The 22,938-nt window shown below is 45.3% G+C and overlaps 1 protein-coding gene across 1 annotated transcript in view; it reads right to left on the bottom strand.

The window, feature by feature from the left end:
* Window positions 1-22,938, bottom strand: part of LOC141107583 (complement C2-like) — a 108,939-nt gene that overhangs the window by 25,161 nt on the left and 60,840 nt on the right. The window contains exons 12-14 of the mRNA XM_073598427.1: window positions 20,455-20,563; window positions 7,721-7,868; window positions 6,561-6,637 (exon numbers count right to left, since the gene is read on the bottom strand). Of these exons, the coding sequence (XP_073454528.1) occupies window positions 6,561-6,637; window positions 7,721-7,868; window positions 20,455-20,563 (334 nt within the window). The remainder of the gene's footprint in view (window positions 1-6,560; window positions 6,638-7,720; window positions 7,869-20,454; window positions 20,564-22,938) is intronic.

Raw genomic sequence — 22,938 nt, 5'->3', positions numbered from 1 at the left:
ATCACGGGAGCGCGCCCCGCAAGCACTCACCACCGTACGAGGGAGCTCGCATTAAGGTGGTAAATGCTTGCGGGGAGGAGCTGAAACAGCCGCCGAGGGACCCCAGAAGACCAGGTTCGGGGCCACTCTGTGCAGAACGAGCTGCACAGTGAAGGTAAGTATAACATGTTTGTTATTTAAAAAAAAAAAAAAAATTAACTTTACAACCCCTTTAAGCTTTCACAAACTAAAACCTGGAAGCTGATTGGTTTCTATGCAGAGCTGCACCAAATTTTGCACTCTCCAATTTTAGTAAATTAACCCCATAGTGTATATACATGATCCTGTGCAGAGCTGCAGAGCTGCCGCCCTGTGGCAATAAAACTGCTATAGGACGGTCAGAAAGTGGTTAAGAAGCAGTCCATGTCACTTCTTAATTTAGCTGCAGATCAGCATCCTAATTCTGCCACAGACTAGCTTAGAATACTTGAGACAGCTTTGCTAAAACAGGCCGATATTCATAAATATGACGCAGAGTTGATGTGCCACTTGCAAAAGTTCAGCCACAACAAGAAGATTATGTACTACAAATGTCTTGCAGAAAGTTTTATCACGTTCAGTAATGTGGTTTTACAAAGTGACCCGGTCCCCACTGTGCTGTGTATTTCGTATCCTGTGTTTTAGTTGCGGTTTACAGCACACGCATTACTATTAAACTATATATAACATTCATTTTAATGAAATCGCATCAAAGACGCAGCAAGCGGGATTTTTTAACATACCGCATCTAAAACACACAGGGGTGTATAGGGCATACATTTATATATTTTTTCCCCCGGGCATGTCGGCTGGTGTCCCCACGGAAAGGGGGCAGCAAGCTTGCAGCTTCCTGCCACGTTCATACCAGCCTGCATGTACCAAAGCATTGGGGTGGTACCTTGATAGCTGTTCCCCAAATTAGGGGACACCTGAGACTGAAGCTGAACTCCAGGCAAACTGCTAAATACAACATAGAAATTTGTATGGGAGCTGTATTACCTGTTATCCAGTTCTAAGGTTTGCACAGCTCTGCCACACAGCACAGCCTTGTCTGGTAGGGAAGGAGACCTGATTGTTCTCTGCGGCAGGTACATAACACTTATGGGTCTTGTCCTTCCCCCAGCTTCTGACTGGACAGATGAGCTCATCTGGCCATCACTCTGATCTCTTCTCCTACCAGCATGTTCCTTGTTAGCACATGAACACTGCAGCACAACGTATGGCTCCTTATGCTGCCATACGTCTGCCAATTAGAGCTCTGCTGTTAAAGTGGTAGTAAAGCCCTCCTTGTTTATTTGTACCTACAGGTAAGCCTATAATAAGGCTTACCTGTAGGTACAGTAAATATCTACTAAACCTGCACCGTTTAGGAGATATTTCGTGAAGTAGAAGCCAAAGAACACGCCAGGGGCGCATGGGCACTGCGCTCTTAATGGACAGCGTGCCACCCATTGAGAGAGCCGTGCTGCAGCCATGACTCCTGCGCGCATGTGCTGGACTGACGTCATCGTGGCTCGGCCAGTCAAAATGCTGAATCCTGCAAACCCGGAAGGAAGCCCTGTCAGCAGTGTCAGCACGCCGCTGGAGGGCTTCCTTGTAAGGTAAGTCTTTCATGATATGCTAGTATGTGATGCATAGCGGTACCCGCCGATCATCCTGCAGAGACACAGAACAGCGGTCTGCCTATGTGAACAAGGCAGATCGCCGTTCTAACAAAAGATATGGACCCTGTGTCTCTGAAAAGCAGGGACGGGGATCTATGTCTTTCCCTAGTAAAAGCACCTCCCACACTGTAGTAAAACACTGGTTAGGCACACAGTTAACCCTTTGATCGCCCCTGATGTTAACCCCTTCCCAGCCAGTGTCATTAGTACAGTGACAGTGTAGTCTCCGAAAGTGTCAGTTAGTGTCCGAATGTCCACCGCAATATCGCAGTCCTGCTATAAGTCACTGATCGCCGCCATTACTAGTAAATAAATAAAAATGAATAAAAATATCCCATAGTTTGTAGACACTATAACTTTTGTGCAAACCAATCAATATATGCTTATTGGGATTTTTTTCTTTACCAAAAATATGTAGCAGAATACATATTGACCTAAATTTATGAAGAAATGATATTTTTTACATTTTTTTATTGGATATGTTTTAAAGCAGAAAGTAAAATTTTTTTTTTTTTTTCCAAAATTGTTGGTCTTTTTTTGTTTATAGCGCAAAAAATAAAAACTCAGAGGTGATAATTGTGTACAGTGTTGCATGACAGCGCAATTGTCAGTTAAAGTAGCGCAGTGCCGTATCACAAAAAATGGCCTGGTCTTTGGGTAAAGGGGGGTAAATCTTCCAGAGCTGAAGTGCTTAAAAGCTTCAACAAAGCTTGTAAATGCTTTGCTAAAGCTAGCTGCTCACACTGCTCTTATATAAGCTGAAGCCTGTGTGAAACAGGCCATAGGGTGGAGAAGGTACAATACCTGTAAGTGGTAACTGCAGCAGAAAAACATGGCTGTGCTGTGTGGCAGAACAGTGTAAGTCTCAAGTCTGGATGGACAGAAATACAAATCATTTGGCAATTCATTTCATCTGTGTATTCACCTGCTTGAAGTTCAGCTTTAAAGGAAACCTGTTTTTAGAGAAACGCTATTGCTGATCTCTTTCTAAAAATGCTAGCTGCCTGGCTGTCTGTCTCTAGGACTCTGTGATTTGGCACATACATGCAGCAAGTGAGGTCACTGTGAAGACAGAACTTCTGATTTGCATACGTTTTATGGATCAACAATGAAATATGTGATTGAATATACAGTGCCTTGAAAAAGTATTCATACCCCTTTTGACATTTTGTCATGTTACAGCCAAAAATGTAAATGTATTTTATTGGGATTTTATGTGATAGACCAACACAAAGTGGCACATAATTGTGAAGTGGAAGGAAAATTATAAATGGTTTTCAGAATTTTGTACAAATAAATATGTGTAAAGTGTGGGGTACATTTGTATTCAGCCCCCCTGAGACAATACTTTGTAGAACCTCCTTTCTCTGCAATTACAGCTGCAAGTCTTTTTGGGGATGTCTCTACCGGCTTTGCACATCCAGAGAGGGAAATTTTTGCCCATTCTTCTTTGCAAAATAGCTCAAGCTCTGTCAGATTGGATGGAGAGCGTCTGTGAGCAGCAATTTTCAAGTCTTGCCACAGATTCTCAATTGGATTTAGGTCTGGCCTCTGACTGGGCCATTCTAACACATGAATATGCTTTGATCTAAACCATTCCATTGTAGCTCTGGCTGTATGTTTAGGGTCGTTGTCCTGCTGGAAGGTGAACCTTCACCCCAGTCTCAAGTCTTTTGCAGACTTTAAAGGGGTTGTAAAGGTAATTTTTTTTTTTTTTTAAATAACAAACATATTATACTTACCTTCACTGTGCAGCTCGTTCTGCACAGAGTGGCCCCAAACCTGCTCTTCTGGGGTCCCTTGGCGGCTGTTTCAGCTCCTCCCCGCAAGAACTAACCACCTTAATGCGAGCTCCCTCGCATGGTGGTTAGTTATTGCGGGCACGCTCCCGTGATACAGCCGGCGGCTATAGCCGCTCGCTGGATCACTCGGCCCCGCCGCGCCGCATCATTGGATGTGATTGACAGCAGCGCGAGCCAATGGCTGCACTGCTTTCAATCCATCCACTATAGCCAATCAGCGACCAGGCTGAGCAGCGAAATGGAGGTCGGGAGCGAGCGGCTGAGTTTCAAGGTGTCAGGTAAGTAAAATGGGGGAGCTGGGGGCGGCGGTATTGTCAAAAGTTTTTTCACCTTAATGCATAGAATGCATTAAGGTGAAAAAATGTATACCTTTACAACCCCTTTAACAGGTTTTTTTCTAAGATTGCCCTGTATTTGGCTCCATTCATCTTCCCATCAACTCTGACCATCTTCCCTGTCCCTGCTGAAGGCAAGCATCCCCACAACAGGATGCTGCCACCACCATGTTTCACGGTGGGGATGGTGTGTTCAGGGTGATGTGCAGTGTTAGTTTTCCACCACACATAGCATTTTGCTTTTAGGCCAAAGAGTTCAATTTTGGTCTCATCTGACCAGAACACCTTCTTCTACATAGTTACATAGTAGGTGAGGTTGAAAAAAGACACAAGTCCATCAAGTCCAACCTATGTGTGTGATTATATGTCAGTATTACATTGTATATCCCTGTATGTTGCGGTCGTTCATATTTGCTTTGTCCCCCCACATGGCTTCTTACAAGCTGCAAACAGGACTTTTTATGGCTTTCTTTCAACAATGGCTTTCTTCTTGCCCCTCTTCCATAAAGAAATCAATATACAGATGACGTAGCAATAATGATTGACACTACATTTACATTAGTAACAGTCCCAACCCTGTGATATTTAGTGCTCAAAAATAAACTCCGTGCTCCTTAGTGCTCAAACAAGGTGTCCCCACATGGATGTGCACTCACCCCTTGGTATGGACTACCTATCTCTAGTTTGGTCAAATAAGCGTGTGGGGAAACCCCTGAAGATTCTTTTGCTGGCGGTTGCTGGGATGGATGTGCCTCTTACAGATAGATGTGAAAAAAAGGGCTTCATTGCGCAATACCGTTTGAAAATGGTGGGCGGAAGTGGGTCATTGCGACCCACTTCCGCCCACCATTTTCAAACGGAATTCGAGTTAGAACCGCGGTAGCGGTCTACTATTGCCTACGGGTCGATTTCCCTAATAAATCACTTGCTATTCACACCGGGTGCCAGGCTACAGGCACCCTTACATGTGAGTTTGACTATTTTTGTGTTTTATAGTTTTAAAATAAACTTTTTAAACGGTATTGCACAATGAAGCCCTTTTTTTCATATCTATCTGTATGAGGCACATCCATCCCAGGAACCAACAGCAAAAGAATCTTCAGGGGTCTCCCCACATGCTTATTTGACCAAACTAGAGATAGTTGGTCCATACCGAGGGTGGCACAGTGGTGTAGTGGATAGCACTCTCACCTAGCAGTAAAAAGGGTTGCTGGTTCGAATCCCAACATTGACACTAAATACCTGGAGTTTGCATGTTCTCCCTGTGCCTGTGTGAGTTTCCTCCAGGTACTCCGGTTTCCTCCCACACTCCAAAGACATGCTGGTAGGTTAATTGGCTTCTGTCTATAATTGGCCCTAGTATATGGTGTGAGTTGGGGACCTTGGATTGTGGGCTCCTTGAGGGTAGGGACCGATGTGAGTGTGTGATGTATATGTGGAGCGCAGTGTAAATTGACAGCGCTATATGGGTATTTATTATAAAAAAATAATAATAATAGATGAGCATCTTAATGAGACATAATGTATAGGGATAGGGATAGGGACAATTGTAGACATGCACCCACACTCACTCAGGTTGGACTGGTGTCTTTATTCAACCTTACCAACTATGTAACTATGAGGGGTGAGTGCATGTCTATGTGGGGACACCTTGTTGGAGCACAGAATTTATTTTTGAGCACGAGCACTAAATATCACAGGATTGGGACTGTTATTAATGTAAATGTAGTGTCAATCATTATTGCTACGTCATCTGTATATTGATTTATTTATTTAGCATATAGCGCGGTAATTCACATATTGTTTATTTGCATACCAAATTTCTCACTGCAGATGTATATTTAAGTCTAATTGCATCTTTATTTTTTATCTTTGGCGCTTTGGCTTATTTTTTTATCACTCTTCCATAAAGGCCAGATTTGTGGAGTGCATGACTAATATTTGTCCTGTGGACAGATTCTCCCACCTGAGCTGTGGATCTCTGCAGCTCCTCCAGAGTTACCATGGGCCTCTTGGCTGCTTCTCTGATGAATGCTCTCCCTGCACGGCCTGTCAGTTTAGGTGGACGGCCATGTCTTGGTAGGTTTGCAGTTGTGCCATACTCTTTCCATTTTCGGATGATGGATTGAACAGTGCTCCGTGAGATGTTCAACGCTTGGGATATATTTTTATAACCTAACCCTGCTTTAAACTTCTCCACAACTTTATCCCTGACCTGTCTGGTGTGTTCCTTGGCCTTCATGATGCTGTTTGTTCACTAAGGTTCTCTAAGAAACCTCTGAGGGCTTCACAGAACAGCTGTATTTATAATGAGATTAAATTACACACAGGTGGAATCCATTTACTAATTAGGTGACTTCAGAAGGCAATTGGTTTCACTAGATTTTAGTTAGGGGTAGCAGAGTAAAGGGGGTTGAATACAAATGCACATCACACTTTTCACATATTTGTAAAAAAAAATGAAAACCATTTATCATTTTCCTTCCACTTCACAATTATGTGCCACTTTGTGTTGCACTATCACATAAAATCCCAATAAAATATATTTACGTTTTTGGTTGTGACATGACAAAATGTGGAAGATTTCAAGGGGTATGAATACTTTTTCAAGGCACTGTAACAGCCAGGCAATTAACAACTGAAAAGTAGAGCAGAGCACTGGCAGCTGACACATTTAATATCGGTTTCCTATAAAAAGCCCCAGGAGTTCAAGTGACAGACAAATACAGAGCACACATTACGGTGTTCATTGCAGGTAGCGGTGCTGGGCTTTTTCATGGCGCGGTTGGCTGGCTCCGTACACGGGATGCAGATAGTCCTGAAATGGAAGAAAGTCAATGTAATATTCAGGGGACAAAACCAACTGACCAAATCAAATCTGTCAAGCTTCTCTAAACATGTCTGATTAACCACTTCAGGACCACCCCACGCAAATGTACTGCGTAGGGTTGCCACCTCATCCCTTTAAACCCAAACACATATTAATTACACACATTATGTTGCTGATTAAGGTGGTAATGAAACTCACTTGGTGCCTTATCTGCATTAAATTAGCCTCAGAACCTGTGTAATTCATATGTGTTCAGGTTTAAAGGGATGAGATGGCAACCCTAGTACTGCGGCAGGGTAGCCCACAAAATCACGTACCTAATTTCGTTTTCTGGGTCTGGGGCGTGCGCACCTTGCTTTCTGCACTGGTCCAAATCATTTGGTGGAGGGGGGATTATGGTGTGGGGTTGTTTTTCAGGGGTTGGGCTTGGCCCCTTAGTTCCAGTTAAGGGAAGTCTTAAGGCGTCAGCATACCAAGACATTTTGGACAATTTCATGTTCCCAACTTTGTGGGAACGGTTTGGGGACGGCCCCTTCCTGTTCCAACATGACTGCGCACCAGTGCACAAAGCAAGGTGCATAAAGACATGAATGAGTTAGGGGTGGAGGAACTTGACTGGTCTGCACAGTCCTGATCTCAACCCGATGGAACACCTTTGGGATGAATTAGAGCGGAGACTGAGAGACAGGCCATCACGTCCAACATCAGTGCCCGACCTCACCAATGCACTTCTGGAAGAATGGTCAAACATTCCCATAGACACACTCCTAAACCTTGTGGACGGCCTTCCCAGAAGAGTTGAAGCTGTTATAGCTGCAAAGGGTGGGCCGACTCAATATTGAACCCTACGGACTAAGACTGGGATGCCATTAAAGTTCATGTGCCTGTAAAGGCAAGCGTCCCAATACTGTTGACAATATTGTGTATTTTAGATGTTTGCCTGGAATTAAGTTTTAAACACAAATGTCCAGAGTATCACATATTGTACATTTTAGGGCTTGATGCCCCCAACCCTACTGTCCTAGGTGTTGTCCTACAAGTGCCATGGGGTAAACACAGAGCCCATCCTACCTGGCAATTTTGCTGAATTCCACTTTCTCGCTCAGCTGTACAAGAGCCACATCATAGTCATAATCCTCCTTTATCCCTCTGTCCAACTTCCTGCTAACATTGTAACATTTATGGATCTCTATCCGTTGGCCTTCATACCATTTTGATCCTAAAAATATATGAAGAGCTTGTGATTAAGTAATAGAACAATGGAAGAGTAAAGAGTCAATTCCCCTTAAATATTTCTCAGTTGCAGATTGAATAGGTTGAGGCCTGGTTCACACCAGGTGCAGTCCAAAGCTTTTTTATTTCTGCATCAAAAAATGCATAGACAGTAGATTATATGGGTTCCAATGGCTTAGTTCACACCGGTGCGGTCAGTTCCTGTGCGTTCCAGTGCAGAAAAAAAAAAAAAAAAGTAGCTGCATTTTTTTCTGCACAGAACTGTACTGGAATGCAGCAAAACGCATATCAAAAATGTACCCGAATGCATCTAAACACATCAAAAATGCATTACAGAAAAAACCTAGGAAACTTTGGAAAACAAGGGGGGGGGAGCACAAAGGGCATGCAGAAACGCATATGGAATGCATTTGGACTGCGTTACTGTGGTGTGAAACGGCCCTGAGTGTCCATTGTCCTCCTCTGTTCCGTAAAGCCACAACAAGCTAAAATCTCAGGTGAAAGCCAAGCTACTGTTGTCACCAGGCTCAGCAAATATTTCTATAGAGAAAACAGAAGAGGGCACAGCATAGAATCCTGTCACCTACAACTTGTAGGGGATGTAAACCTGATTCATGAAATTTGAGTTGGGCACATATATCTGCAGTGTTTACTTATCTCTCTCCAAAGCACTAAGTCCAATGTGTTTCTGCTGTTTTGTTCCTCTGTTATCAGAATGATAACTTCTGACAACTTCTCCGATACAGGAGATAAAAGCAGCTGAAAATTTGTGTCGTAGGAGGTTGCTATAAATAGATTAGCAGAGAGCTGATCTATTCACAGCACAGCTCTGAGAGTATCTTCATTCTTCTGCCTACGTGGAATGGGGGTGTGTGCCTTTCCTCCAATCAGCTGTCTCCCAGTGTAAGCCAAGAATCCACTCCTACTGCTGAATGAGGAAGTGAAAATCTCTAACCCGATGTAAGAATTCTAAAGAATATATAAAGATGAAGACAGCAGATACACATGTAAAACTTATGTAGGGAGATTTGTTTCATCACTGTGTATCATCTGAGGCTGTTCACTTCACAGGGTATAGGTGAGGGTTTACATCCACTTTTTTACCTTCAAACATTTTATGCATGAAGGTAGAAAAACCTTCTGTGTGTAGCAGCCCCCCTAATACTTACCTGAGCCCCCTCTCGATCCAGTGATGTGCCCTACCTCTCTGGGGACTCGCACTCTTGATTGGCTTTTGGCAGCAGTGGGAGCAGCTTGTGAGCCAATCAGAAGACGGAGGGGCGGGGCCGAGCCGCGGCTAGGTGTGTGAATGGTTGCACGGAGCCGCGGGTCGGGAGTGCGCCTGCTTGGTTCCCCCCAGAGCAAGCTGCTTGCTGTGGGGGCATCTGGTAGGAGGGAGGAGCCAGGGGCACCGGGGTGGGACTCGAGAAGAGGAGGATTGGGGCTGCGCTGTGCTAAAACATTACACAGAGCAGGTAATTATAATTTGTTTGTTTGTTTTTTTTTGTTTTTTTTTTAACAAACAAGGCTTTAATATCACTATCAAGTAGAACTATAGGCAAAACTTTATTTTTCATTTTAGATTAGATTTAGAGTAAGGGAGGGTTGCAACCCCGGTCAGATTTTTTTTTTGCCATCTGTGTCTCATTGGGGAGATTTCCCTTCACTTCCTGTCCCATAGCCAAACAGGAAGTGAGAGGAAATCCCTTCAATTTAGAAGAATCATTTGGGGCCCCCCAGGTCCCCAGAACTAGTGTTCCCATGGGAAACTTTCCCTTCTATTACTGTTCTGGGGACTGCCCAAATTTTGGTATTTTCTTTTACTTTCAATGATAATGGTAAACAGGACAAATAGAGAGGATGAATCTCCTTAACAGGGACACAGACAGCAATAACAACTGCCAGGGGTCCTAATCCTTCTGCACTCTATCCAAAACTAAAAAAAAAAACTTTTGCCTGTAGTTACAGTGGGGACGGAAAGTATTCAGACCCCCTTAAATTTTTCACGCTTTGTTATATTGCAGCCATTTGCTAAAATCATTTAAGTTCATTTTTTTCCTCATTAATGTACACACAGCACCCCATATTGACAGAAAAACACAGAATTGTTGACATTTTTGCAGATTTATTAAAAAAGAAAAACTGAAATATCATATGGTCCTAAGTATTCAGACCCTTTGCTGTGACACTCATATATTTAACGCAGGTACTGTCCATTTCTTCTGATCATCCTTGAGATGGTTCTACACCTTCATTTGATTTGATTATACTGATTGGACTTGATTTGGAAAGCCACACACCTGTCTATATAAGACCTTACAGCTCACAGTGCATGTCAGAGCAAATGAGAATCATGAGGTCAAAGGAACTGCCTGAAGAGCTCAGAGACAGAATTGTGGCAAGGCACAGATCTGGCCAAGGTTACAAAAAAATTCTGTTGCACTTAAGTTTCCTAAGAGCACAGTGGCCTCCATAATCCTTAAATGGAAGACGTTTGGGACGACCAGAACCCTTCCTAGAGCTGGCCGTCTGGCCAAACTGAGCTATTGGGGGAGAAGAGCCTTGGTGAGAGAGCAAAAGAAGAACCCAAAGATCACTGTGGCTGAGCTCCAGAGATGCAGTAGGGAGATGGGAGAAAGTTGTAGAAAGTCAACCATCACTGCAGCCCTCCACCAGTCGGGGCTTTATGGCACAGTGGCCCGACGGAAGCCTCTCCTCAGTGCAAGACGCATGAAAGCCCGCATGGAGTTTGCTAGAAAAAACACCTGAAAGAATCCAAGATAATGAGAAATAAGATTCTTTGGTCTGATGAGACCAAGATAGAACTTTTGGCCTTAATTCTAAGCGGTATGTGTGGAGAAAACCAGGCACTGCTCATCACCTGTCCAATACAGTCCCAACAGTGAAGCATGGTGGTGGCAGCATCATGCTGTGGGGGTGTTTTTCAGCTGCAGGGACAGGACGACTGGTTGAAATCGAGAGAAAGATGAATGCGGCCAAGTACAGGGATATCCTGGACAAAAACCTTCTCCAGAGTGCTCAGGACCTCAGACTGGGCCGAAGGTTTACCTTCCAACAAGACAATGACCCTAAGCACACAGCTAAAATAACGAAGGAGTGGCTTCACAACAACTCCATGACTGTTCTTGAATGGCCCAGCCAGAGCCCTGACTTAAACCCAATTGAGCATCTCTGGAGAGACCTAAAAATGTCTGTCCACCAACGTTTACCATCCAACCTGACAGAACTGGAGAGGATCTGCAAGGAGGAATGGAAGAGGATCCCCAAATCCGGGTGTGAAAAACTTGTTGCATCTTTCCCAAAAAGACTCATGGCTGTATTAGATCAAAAGGGGCTTCTACTAAATACTGAGCAAAGGGTCTGAATACTTAGGACCCTGTGATATTTCAGTTTTTCTTTTTTAATAAATCTGCAAAAATGTCAACAATTCTGTGTTTTTCTGTCAATATGGGGTGCTGTGTGTACATTAATGAGGAAAAAAAATGAACTTAAATGATTTTAGCAAATGGCTGCAATATAACAAAGAGTGAAAAATTTAAGTGGGTCTGAGTACTTTCCGTCCCCACTGTATACTGTAACCTTTTTTTGAGTCACGGACCACTTTTTTTTTATTATTATTTTTTTACACACTTTTGTCTGTTTAGAAAGAGTGTAGCAAAAGATGATAGATAATCTATATGTGTATATATATATATATATATATATATATATATATATATAATATTTGTGCTCGTAAGTTTACATACCCTGGCAGAATTTCTGATTTCTTGGCCATTTTTCAGAGACTATTAATGATAACACCAAAAACTTTTCTTTCGCTCATGGTTAGTGTTTGGTTGAAGCCATTTATTATCAATCAACTGTGTTTACTCTTTTTAAATCATAATCACAACAGAAACTACCCAAATTATCCTGATCAAAAGCTCACATACCCTGGTGATTTTGGCCTGATAACATGCACACAAGTTGACACAAAGAGGTTTGAATGGCTATTAAAGGTAACCATCCTCACCTGTGATCTGTTTGCTTGTAATTAGTGTGTGTATAAAAAGTCAATGAGTTTCTGGAATCCTGACAGACCCTTGCATCTTTCATCCAGTGCTACACTGATGTTTCTGGATTCTGAGTCATGGGGAAAGCAAAAGAATTGTCAAAGGATCTGCCGGAAAAAGTAGTTGAACTGTATAAAACAGGAAAGGGATATAAAAAGTTATCCAAGGAATTGAGAATGCCAATCAGCAGTGTTCAAACTCTAATCAAGAAGTGGAAAATGAGGGGTTCTGTTAAAACCAAACCACGGTCAGGTAGACCAAATTAAAATTTCAGCCACAACTGCCAGGAAAATTGTTCGGGATGCAAAGAAAAACCCACAAAAAACTTCAGGTGAAATACAGGACTCTCTGAAAACATGTGGTGTGGCTGTTTCAAGATGCACAATAAGGAGGCACTTGCAGTGGCGTCACTAAGGTTGGTGTCACCTGGTGCGGAAAAACATGGTGTCACCCCCTCCCCCCCCATGTTTTACCGCATTGGAGCGGCTTTCTTCTCCAGCCTTCCACAGTGCTCTGTCTTGCTGCTGTGGAGTGACAGTATGAGCAGAACAGAGCAGTACACTTGGAAGGCTAGCACATCAGGCTCTCCTGTTCAGCCTGCCACAGTGCACTTGATGGTGTCACCCAAGGCTCAACCAAGCCCCCACAGGGGAAGCACACTGCATAAAAGGGTAGGCGTGGCCGAATTGCATGCTACGTACAGGGTGCAGGACTCAGATGTGCGCTATGTGCAGAGTGCAGGACTCAGGTGTGCGCTATGTGCAGAGTGCAGGACTCAGGTGTGCGCTACGTGCAGAGTGCAGGACTCAGGTGTGCGCTACGTGCAGAGTGCAGGACTCAGGATTGCGCTACGTACAGGGTGCAGGACTCAGATGTGCACTACGTGCAGAGTGCAGGACTCAGGTGTGCGCTACGTGCAGGACTCTGGAGTGTGCTGTGTACAGGGTGCAGGACTCAGGATTGCACTACGTACAGGGTGCAGGGCTCAGGGTTGTGCTATGTACAGGGTGCAGGGCTCAGGGTTGTGCTATGTACAGGGTGCAGGACTCAGGGTTGTGCTATGTACAGGGTGCAGGACTCAGGATTGCACTACATACAGGGTGCAGGACTTAAGATTGCACTACGTGCATGGTGCAGGACTCGGGATCGTGCTATGTACAGGCTGCAGGACTCAGGATTGCACTATGTACAGGGTGCAGGACTTATGATTGCACTATGTACAGGGTGCAGGACTTAAGATTGCACTACGTTAGTGTGCAGGACTCAGGATTGCACTAGTTACAGGGTGCAGGACTCAGGATTGTGCTATGTACAGGGTGCAAGACTCAGGATTGGGCTACATACAGGGTGCAGGACTTAAGATTGCACTACGTACAGGGTGCAGGACTCAGGATTGTGCTATGTACAGGACTCAGGATTGCGGTACGTACAGGGTGCAGGACTCAGATGTGCGCTACGTGCAGAGTGCAGGACTCAGGTGTGCGCTACGTGCAGAGTGCAGGACTCAGGATTGCGCTACGTACAGGGTGCAGGACTCAGATGTGCACTACGTGCAGAGTGCAGGACTCAGGTGTGCACTACGTGCAGGACTCTGGAGTGTGCTGTGTACAGGGTGCAGGACTCAGGATTGCACTACGTACAGGGTGCAGGGCTCAGGGTTGTGCTATGTACAGGGTGCAGGGCTCAGGGTTGTGCTATGTACAGGGTGCAGGACTCAGGGTTGTGCTATGTACAGGGTGCAGGACTCAGGATTGCACTACATACAGGGTGCAGGACTTAAGATTGCACTACGTGCATGGTGCAGGACTCGGGATCGTGCTATGTACAGGCTGCAGGACTCAGGATTGCACTATGTACAGGGTGCAGGACTTATGATTGCACTATGTACAGGGTGCAGGACTTAAGATTGCACTACGTTAGTGTGCAGGACTCAGGATTGCACTAGTTACAGGGTGCAGGACTCAGGATTGTGCTATGTACAGGGTGCAAGACTCAGGATTGGGCTACATACAGGGTGCAGGACTTAAGATTGCACTACGTACAGGGTGCAGGACTCAGGATTGTGCTATGTACAGGACTCAGGATTACGCTACGTACAGGGTGCAGGACTCAGATGTGCGCTACGTGCAGAGTGCAGGACTCAGGTGTACGCTACGTGCAGAGTGCAGGACTCAGGTGTGCGCTATGTGCAGGACTCTGGAGTGTGCTGTGTACAGGGTGCAGGACTCAGGATTGCGCTACGTACAGGGTGCAGGGCTCAGGGTTGTGCTATGTACAGGGTGCAGGACTCGGGATCGTGCTATGTACAGGCTGCAGGACTCAGGATTGCACTATGTACAGGGTGCAGGACTTATGATTGCGCTATGTACAGGGTGCAGGACTTAAGATTGCACTACGTTAGGGTGCAGGACTCAGGATTGCACTAGTTACAGGGTGCAGGACTCAGGATTGTGCTATGTACAGGACTCAGGATTGCGCTACGTACAGGGTGCAGGACTCAGATGTGCGCTACGTGCAGAGTGCAGGACTCAGGTGTGCGCTACGTGCAGAGTGCAGGACTCAGGTGTGCGCTACGTGCAGGACTCTGGAGTGTGCTGTGTACAGGGTGCAGGACTCAGGATTGCGCTACGTACAGGGTGCAGGGCTCAGGGTTGTGCTATGTACAGGGTGCAGGACTCAGGGTTGTGCTATGTACAGGGTGCAGGACTCAGGATTGCACTACATACAGGGTGCAGGACTTAAGATTGCACTACGTGCAGGGTGCAGGACTCGGGATCGTGCTATGTACAGGCTGCAGGACTCAGGATTGCACTATGTACAGGGTGCAGGACTTATGATTGCGCTATGTACAGGGTGCAGGACTTATGATTGCACTACGTTAGGGCGCAGGACTCAGGATTGCACTAGTTACAGGGTGCAGGACTCAGGATTGTGCTATGTACAGGGTGCAAGACTCAGGATTGGGCTACATACAGGGTGCAAGACTTAAGATTGCACTACGTACAGGGTGCAGGACTCAGGATTGTGCTATGTACAGGGCTCAGGATTGTGTTATGTACAGGGTGCAGGACTCTGGATTGGGCTATGTACAGGGCTCAGGATTGTGTTATGTACAGGGTGCAGGGCTCAGGATTGTGTTATGTACAGGGTGCAGGACTCTGGATTGGGCTATGTACAGGGCTCAGGATTGTGTTATGTACAGGGTGCAGGACTCAGGATTGGGCTATGTACAGGATGCAGGACACAGGATTGCACTACATACAGGGTGCAGGACTTAAGATTGCGCTATGTATAGGGTGCAGGACTCAGGGTTGCGCTATATACAGGGGGCAGGGTACAGAAGTGCGCTGTATACAGGGCACAAGGCTCAGGGTGGCGCTACGTACAGGGTGCAGAATTCAAAAGCTCACTGTGTAAAGGGGGCAGAGTTCAAAAACTCACTAATTACAGGGGGCAAGGCTCAAGAGTGTAAAAGTAAAGTACTGCATCCTACACAGAACAGAAGAGGGGCTGCTACCGAAGAGCAGCTACAACTTACAGAAGGTGTGTAGTCTGGACTTTAGAAGGAGCTGCCGCCGGGACAGTAGTAGAGCTGTCATACACATCACCCGTCAGTGGATGTCTTTCCCAATCTCTTCTGATTGGCCAATGCTGCTGGTCAGTCCTGTGATCGCTTTAGTCGGTCAGGAGAGATGGGGCGAGCGGTATCTCAGCGCTGCTTGTCTGACGCATCGTGACCCGGAGCAGCTTTGTGTGCTGTGTGTGTGGGGGTTAATATGACACCGAGCATCCGGCAGTCATAGGCGCACCTGCGGGGCTCAGATTTGGTCCAGACAACTATGTGTGCAGCCCCGCACACACTGCACAGAGATGAATGATGCGCCCCTGGTGTCACCCCTCTGGTGGGTGTCACCCGGGTGCGGGCCGCACCCCCCGCCTCCCTATAGCGATGCCACTGGGCACTTGAAGAAAGATGGGCTGCATGGTCAAGTCGCCAGAAGAAAGCCATTACTACGCAAATGTCACAAAGTATCCCGCTTACAATACGCCAAACAGCACAGGGACAAACCTCAAACCTTCTGGCACAAAGTCATTTGGAGTGATGAGACCAAAATTGAGCTTTTTGGCCACAACCATAAACTAGATTTGCCACCTCATCCCTTTAAAACCGAACACATAATAATTACACAGGTTCTGTGGCTGATTAAGATGGTAATTATACACACTTGGTGCATTATCTGAATTAAATTAGCCTCAGAACCTGCGTAATTCATGTGTGTTCGGGTTTAAAGGGATGAGGTGGCAACTCTACCATAAACGCTACATTTGGAAAGGAGTCAACAAGGCCTATGATAAAAGGTACACCATTCCTACTGTGAAACACGGAAGTGGATCGCTGATGTTTTGGGGATGTGAGAGCTACAAAGGCACAGGAAATTTGGTCAAAATTGATGGCAAGATGAATGCAGTATGTTATCAAAAAATACTGGAGGAACATCTGCATTCATCAGCCAGGAAGCTGCGCATGGGACGTACTTGGACATTCCAACATTACAATGATCCAAAACACAAGGCCAAGTTGACCTGTCATTGGCTACAGCAGAATAAAGTGAAGGTTCTGGAGTGGCCATCTCAGTCTCCTGACCTCAATATCATGAAGTCACTCTGGGGAGATCTCAAACGTGCGGCTCATGCAAGACAGCCCAAGAATTTACAGGAACTGGAGACTTTTTGCCAAGAGGAATGGGCAGTAAATATAGTTGATTGATAATAAATGGCTTCAAACACTAACCATGAGTGAAAGAAATGTTTTTGTGTTATCATTTATATTCTCTGAAAAATGGCCAAGAAATCATAAATTCTGCCAGGGTATGTAAAACTATGAGCACAACTGTAGATATGTTGACCCGCCAACCACTGTGTAAGTGATTTCACAACACCTCAACAAAATAAAATAGTATAAATCAGTGTAACGCAGCAAAAATAAATACAGTACAAAATAAATAAATAAATTATTGATATATTGTGAATTTGAACCCCAAAACAGTTAGGGCTCTTTCTCACGGGGCGGATCAGTGATGATCCGCCCCGTGAACACCCGCTTGCTCAGCGGGGATCGCTCCGCCGATCCCCGCTGAGCAGGAAGATGACAGGTCCATCGCTGCACACTGTGCAGCGACGGACCTGTCAGAGCGCCGCTCTCCCCTATGGGGGGATCGGATGATGACGGACCGTAGTGTCCGTCGTCACCCGATCCGATCCGAAAACGGATGGAAAAGTAGGTTTTTCCTCCGTTACACTTTTCGGATCGGAGCGGGGTCGGATGTCAGCGGACATGTCACCGCTGACATCCGACGCTCCATAGGGATGAATGTATGTCCGTTTTTCATCCGAAAACGGAAGGATGAAAATCGGACATACGGATCCCTCGTGTGAAAGAGGCCTTAATGAATAAATAAATGTGTAAAAAAGTCCTCTGTGAATTAATTCTTTTTACATTCCTCTGTGAATTTAGTATAATCCTTCAATGTATCCAGTGCCTGATCATAAAACAATGTGACAATCCTCCACCAAGCAAAGTGTCTGCTCACCTCCGTGTAAATAAACAATGAGCTAATATCTCGTCACAGCCCGGTCAAGCGACTCCACTCCTCATTAATGGGATAAAGGATCTTATATATTCTCCTTTCTCCCCTGGCAAGGAGAAAAAGATACAATGTATCTTTCTCTACATTCAGAGGAGGGGAAAAGAAAACAATTGCGGGGGGGGGGGGGGGGTTGCACAGTGACTGATCACTGTGATAGCCAATCAGAGGCTATCACAGTGATCAGGTACCGGGAAACCAATCATTGTTACGAGCCCCGGAGCTGTCTGTTGGCGAGAGCCCGTTCTCTGTGCTGGGAGCGCTCTGTGCAGTGTTCCCCCAGCACAAACACTGGTTTCTGTAGGCAGCGGGAAGGGGTTTAAAATCTGAATCTCCAGCAAGTGTCTGAGGATTCTGATTTGTCCGCCACCCTACCCTATCCTGGCAGTCTAAGGCAACTGCCTAAGCAGCCTTATGCTGGCGCCGGCCCTGACTACTACTAGAAAATGAGGATTAGCACTTGCTATTATGGCGTAGCACAAGATGGCGGTTGTACAGAGAACAATGATACAACAGCGAGTCAAAAGACGCTTACGATCAGCACTATAAGCAGTGACAGGTTTTTCTTTAATTTCTTTGAATGGGAAACCATTGATTGGGACACATATGATTTAAAACCTGAACTGTCTGGGTGAATCCTGGACAGGTGGCAACCGTATGTGGAAGGAAACTGGTGTAACCAAAGGAAACCCACGCAAGCACAGGGAGAACATGCAAACTCCATGCAGGTAGTAGTGCCCTGATTTGGATTCAAACTGAGGACTCCAATGCTACTAGATAAATGCTAACCACTGAGCCACTCTGCTGTCAGCTCCATCCCTCTTTCAAAAAGGCAACTGTTACTTTTACAAAAATGCGAGCAATGAAAGTCAACATATCACAGAACAGGTTTCTCTTTGGGCTTGTTTATATGAGTTTACAGCCGATCTTAAAGGCGATCTACAGTCAAACGCTTTTCAGAGGCATTTGACAGGTGTAATAATATTTTTTAAATATATAAGTTCTTTCTTTGCATAGTTCCAATCAATACAGAATATAATATAATAAATTAAATATAATTAATATAATATAATTAATATAGTATAATAAATATAATATACCACTGCTGATTTTATAATAATAATAATAACAACAATAATAGTTATTAATATGTATCATTTTTAATTATTATTATCTTTTTCAGATTTTTTTATTTATTTTTGGAACGCTTTTCACTATTTTAAAGTGGTGAAGAGAATTATTTGATCCCCTACAGATTTTGTAAGTTTGCCCACATGAAGGGTCTATAATTGTTATCATAGGTGTATTTTAAATGATAGAGACAGAATATCAACCAAAAATCCAGAAAAAAAAACACATGATACAAATGTTATAAATTGAGTTGCAGTTCAGTGAGTAAAATAAGTATTTGTTTCCCCTACCAACCAACAATAATTTTGGCCTCCACAGACTGGCTACAGTATGTGCTCATGTGGTACACAGATTAGTCCTGTCATTTTAAGAAGGTGCTCCTAATGACAACTCGTTATGTGTATAATAGACACCTATCCACAGAATCTCTTTCTTCAATTCAAACCTCATCACCATGGGCAAGACCAAAGAGCTGTCAGAGGACGTCAGTGACAGGATAGTAGACCTGCACAAGGCTGGAATGGACTACAAGACCATCAGCAAGAAGCATGGTGAGAAGGAGACAACTGTTGGAGTGATTATTCGCAAATGGAAGAAAATACCTAAATACAATATAGGTCTTTGGCATTAACTCGACTCGCCACGTTTAGAGGAAGAAAAATACTGACCATGACCCTAAGAACACCATCCCTACAGTCAAGCATGGAGATGGAAACATTATGCTTTGGGGCTGTTTCTCTGCTAAAGGTGCAGACCGACTTTGCTGCATTGAGAGGCCAATGGACGGGACCATGTATTGTAAAGTCTTGGATGAGAACCTTCTTCCTTCAGCCAGAAGACTGAAGATGGGTCGTGGATGGGTCTTCCAGCATGGCAATGACCCAAAACATACCACCAAGGCAACAAAGGAGTGGCTCAAGAAGAAGCACATTAAGGTCATGGAGTGGCTTAGTCAGTCTCCAGACCTTAATCCTATATAAAATTTATGGAGGGAGCTGAAACTTCAAGTTGCCAAGAGACAGCCAAGAAACCTTAAGGATTTAGAGAAGATCTTTAAAGAAGAGTGGACCAAAATCCCTCCTGAGATGTGTGAAAACCTGGTAAAGAACTACAAGAAACGTCTTACCTCTGTGCTTGCCAACAAGGGTTTCTCCACCAAGTACCAAGTCATGTTTTGCTTAGGGATATAAACTGCTAAATACTTTTTCTCATCAGAAGTATATAGCAGTCTTGTGACTTATATCAATATCTGGTTAAAGCTTGTAGGAGGAGTTTTTATTCTCCCCTGATTGTCCTATGAGGCTGCATGACCCCTGACCCTCTGTCTGGACAGTGCTGATTGGCCCTGTGCTGATCACATGCACTCTCCCAAGAAAAAAAAAACTCTCTAGCAATACACACCAAACTGAGCATGTGCAGAGGGCCAACTCGGCTCTGATCTATCAGGAGATGGATTGGGGACAGTGGAATAAGGGGAGGATTAGAGAAGACAGGATCAAATAGCCTTTTTACACAATGCGCAGGATTAACCCCTTAGGTTTCATAGTGAGTATAACAAGCATGCTTTACTGCATATACAGACTGATTTTACTGTTGTGGGTTTAGTAGCACTTTAAGCCTTACTTTGCAATAGCAGAACTTTGATGCCTTTATTAATTAGATCTGTGAAATGATTACATTGTATTCATCATGCTCCTGCACATAGCTCATACTGTATATTTACCAATTTGAAATTTGTATTGCTCCGGCGCGAAACCTTTAAAACAGTGAGCAGCAGAGAGGACCCACCGGCTGGAGATCAGAGATCCGAAGCAAGGGCTTGCATTTGGAGTCTGGGAAACACAAATACTTTAATCAGAATTATTCCAAAACAATTACGGTAAACCGCAACTCAGGCATATACATGAGGTAGCGATGCCGCTCCAAGCGTGTTGGTGTCTCTAATAACCGCCCTCCCCACTCACAACTTCAGGTGCAGGCTCTGCAATCGTGTAGGCATATACTCCAGGCATATGCAGTGCTGTTTTTTTGCATATTTGTCACACTTAAATGATTCAGATCATCAATCAAATTTGAATACTACCGGCTAAATGCAAAATGCAATTTTTTAAAAATGTTTTATTTATTAAGGAAAAAAAGCTGTCCAAAGCTGCCTGACGCTATGTGAAAAAGTATTTGCCTAATTGCCCCCCCCCCCTTTGCTAAATCATGAATGAACTGTGGTTAACCACATCTTTTGGACAGCTGAGTTAAATTTCACCTGCCACACTCAGGCCTGATTACTGCTAAACCTGTTGAATCAAGAAATCACTTAGGCTGGGTTCACACTGGTACGACAAACACTCCGACATTGGGAGCTCATGTCGCATGACATGTGAAAATCAATGTTTCCTTATGGGAGACGTCTTAACTGGTCCAACTTTGATCTTACTTCAGCCCATTGAATATCACTGAGGTCAGTACAAAGTCGGATCGCCATCTTGACTGATCCGACTTTGGCATGCGTCTTATGCTCTGATGATCTTGAAGGGGAACTTCACACCAAATTAAAAATAAAAAAAACGGGCATGGGTTCCCCCTCCAAGAGCATACCATGTCCTTCGGTCTGATATGGATTTTAGGGGAACCCCCACGCCGGAAAAACTGCATAGGGCCCCCCCCAAAATTCATACAAGACCCTTATCCAAGCACACATCCTGGCAGGTCAGGAAAGGGGTGGGGACTTGTGAGCGCCCCCCCCTGAACCTGTACCAGGCCACATGCCCTCAACATGGGGGGTGTGGGTGCTTTGGAGCAGGGGGGCCCTGCGCCCCCCCCCCACCCCAAAGCACCTTGTCCCCATGTTGATGGGACGGGGTCGCCAGGTGATGTCATCTCCGGAGGCCCCACTCCTTTTGACGTCACCGCCTGGGGCATGATGGGGCAGTGACCTCATTAGGGGCGGGCCTCCGGTGACCCCGCCCCATGCCAATATAAGTAGTGGCACACCCAGCATTAGAGCAGGAGAGAGCGTTGAGTCAACATCGGAAGAAGAACAGAGGGAGAAGACAGCGGAGAAGACCCAGCAAAAGAGCGAGAAGATAGCAAGAAGATAGCGGAGAAGACCTGGCAGAAGACTGTGGACAGAAGGAGAAGAACCGGAGAGGGCGAGAAGACATCGGCGGAGGAGGGAGAAGAGCCGGAGAGGGGAGAAGTAGTCGGAAGAGAACCTGGGGCTGCCTAATAAATTACTTTAAAAACATGTACTGTGTTTTGTTTTTGACACTTTTTTAGGTGAATGGGTAGGGGTACAATGTACCTGATACTCATTCACATAGGGTGGATGGCAGGGATCTGGGGGCCCCCTTGTTAAAGGGCGCTTCCAGATTCCTATAAGCCCCCCGCCTATAGACCCCGCTAACCAACAGCCGGGGTTGTCGGGAAGAGGCCCTTGTCCTCATCAACAGGGGGTCAAGGTGCTTTGGGGTGGGGGCGCAGGGCCCCTCTGCCCCAAAGCACCCTCCCTCACGTTGAGGGCATGCCGCCTTGTACGGTTCAGGAGGGGGCTCACTCATCCCCACCCCCTTTCCTGACCTGCCGGGCTGTGTGCTCGGATAAGGGTCTGGTATGGATTCTGGGGGGGACCCCGACACCGTTTTTTCGGCGTGGGGGTTCCCCTGAAAATCCATCCCAGACTGAAGGGCCTTGTGTATGTTCTTGTAGGGGGAACCCATGCCAATTTTTTTCTACATTGTGTGTGGAGTTCCCCCTATAGATTCATACCAGACACAGTGCCTGGTATTGCCGGGTATCAAGGTCGGATCCCTGTTCATTCAAGTCAGATGGATGTAGGACCAATGTAGGACTGATGTCGCAGAGCAAAGTAGGATGAAAGTCGTATGACTGTTGTGTAGTATCAGTGTGAACCCAGCCTAAAAGCAGTGTTCCAGCCTGGGGAAAATAAAATTAAAAGTCAGCAGCTACAAATACTACAGCTGCTGACTTTTAATATAAGGACACTTACCTGTCCAGGGAGCCGGCGATGTGGGCACCCCAGACGATTTTCGGATCAGCTCTCAGGTGCTGCCGCTGCCATTCTTGGTAAGGGAAACTGGCAGTGAAGCCTTTCAGCCTCACAGCCAGTTCCCTACTGCACATGCACAAAGCGCGCTGCGCTTTCTAACTGGCTCAGCAGCGGAGAAAGGAGGAGGGGGCCGAACCTCTGAGG

The sequence above is a fragment of the Aquarana catesbeiana genome, linkage group LG09 (genome assembly GCF_042186555.1).
Source record: "Aquarana catesbeiana isolate 2022-GZ linkage group LG09, ASM4218655v1, whole genome shotgun sequence".
Lineage (NCBI taxonomy): Eukaryota > Metazoa > Chordata > Amphibia > Anura > Ranidae > Aquarana > Aquarana catesbeiana.
Note: the sequence above shows the minus strand (reverse complement) of the source record. Positions and strands in the feature narration are given on the sequence as shown.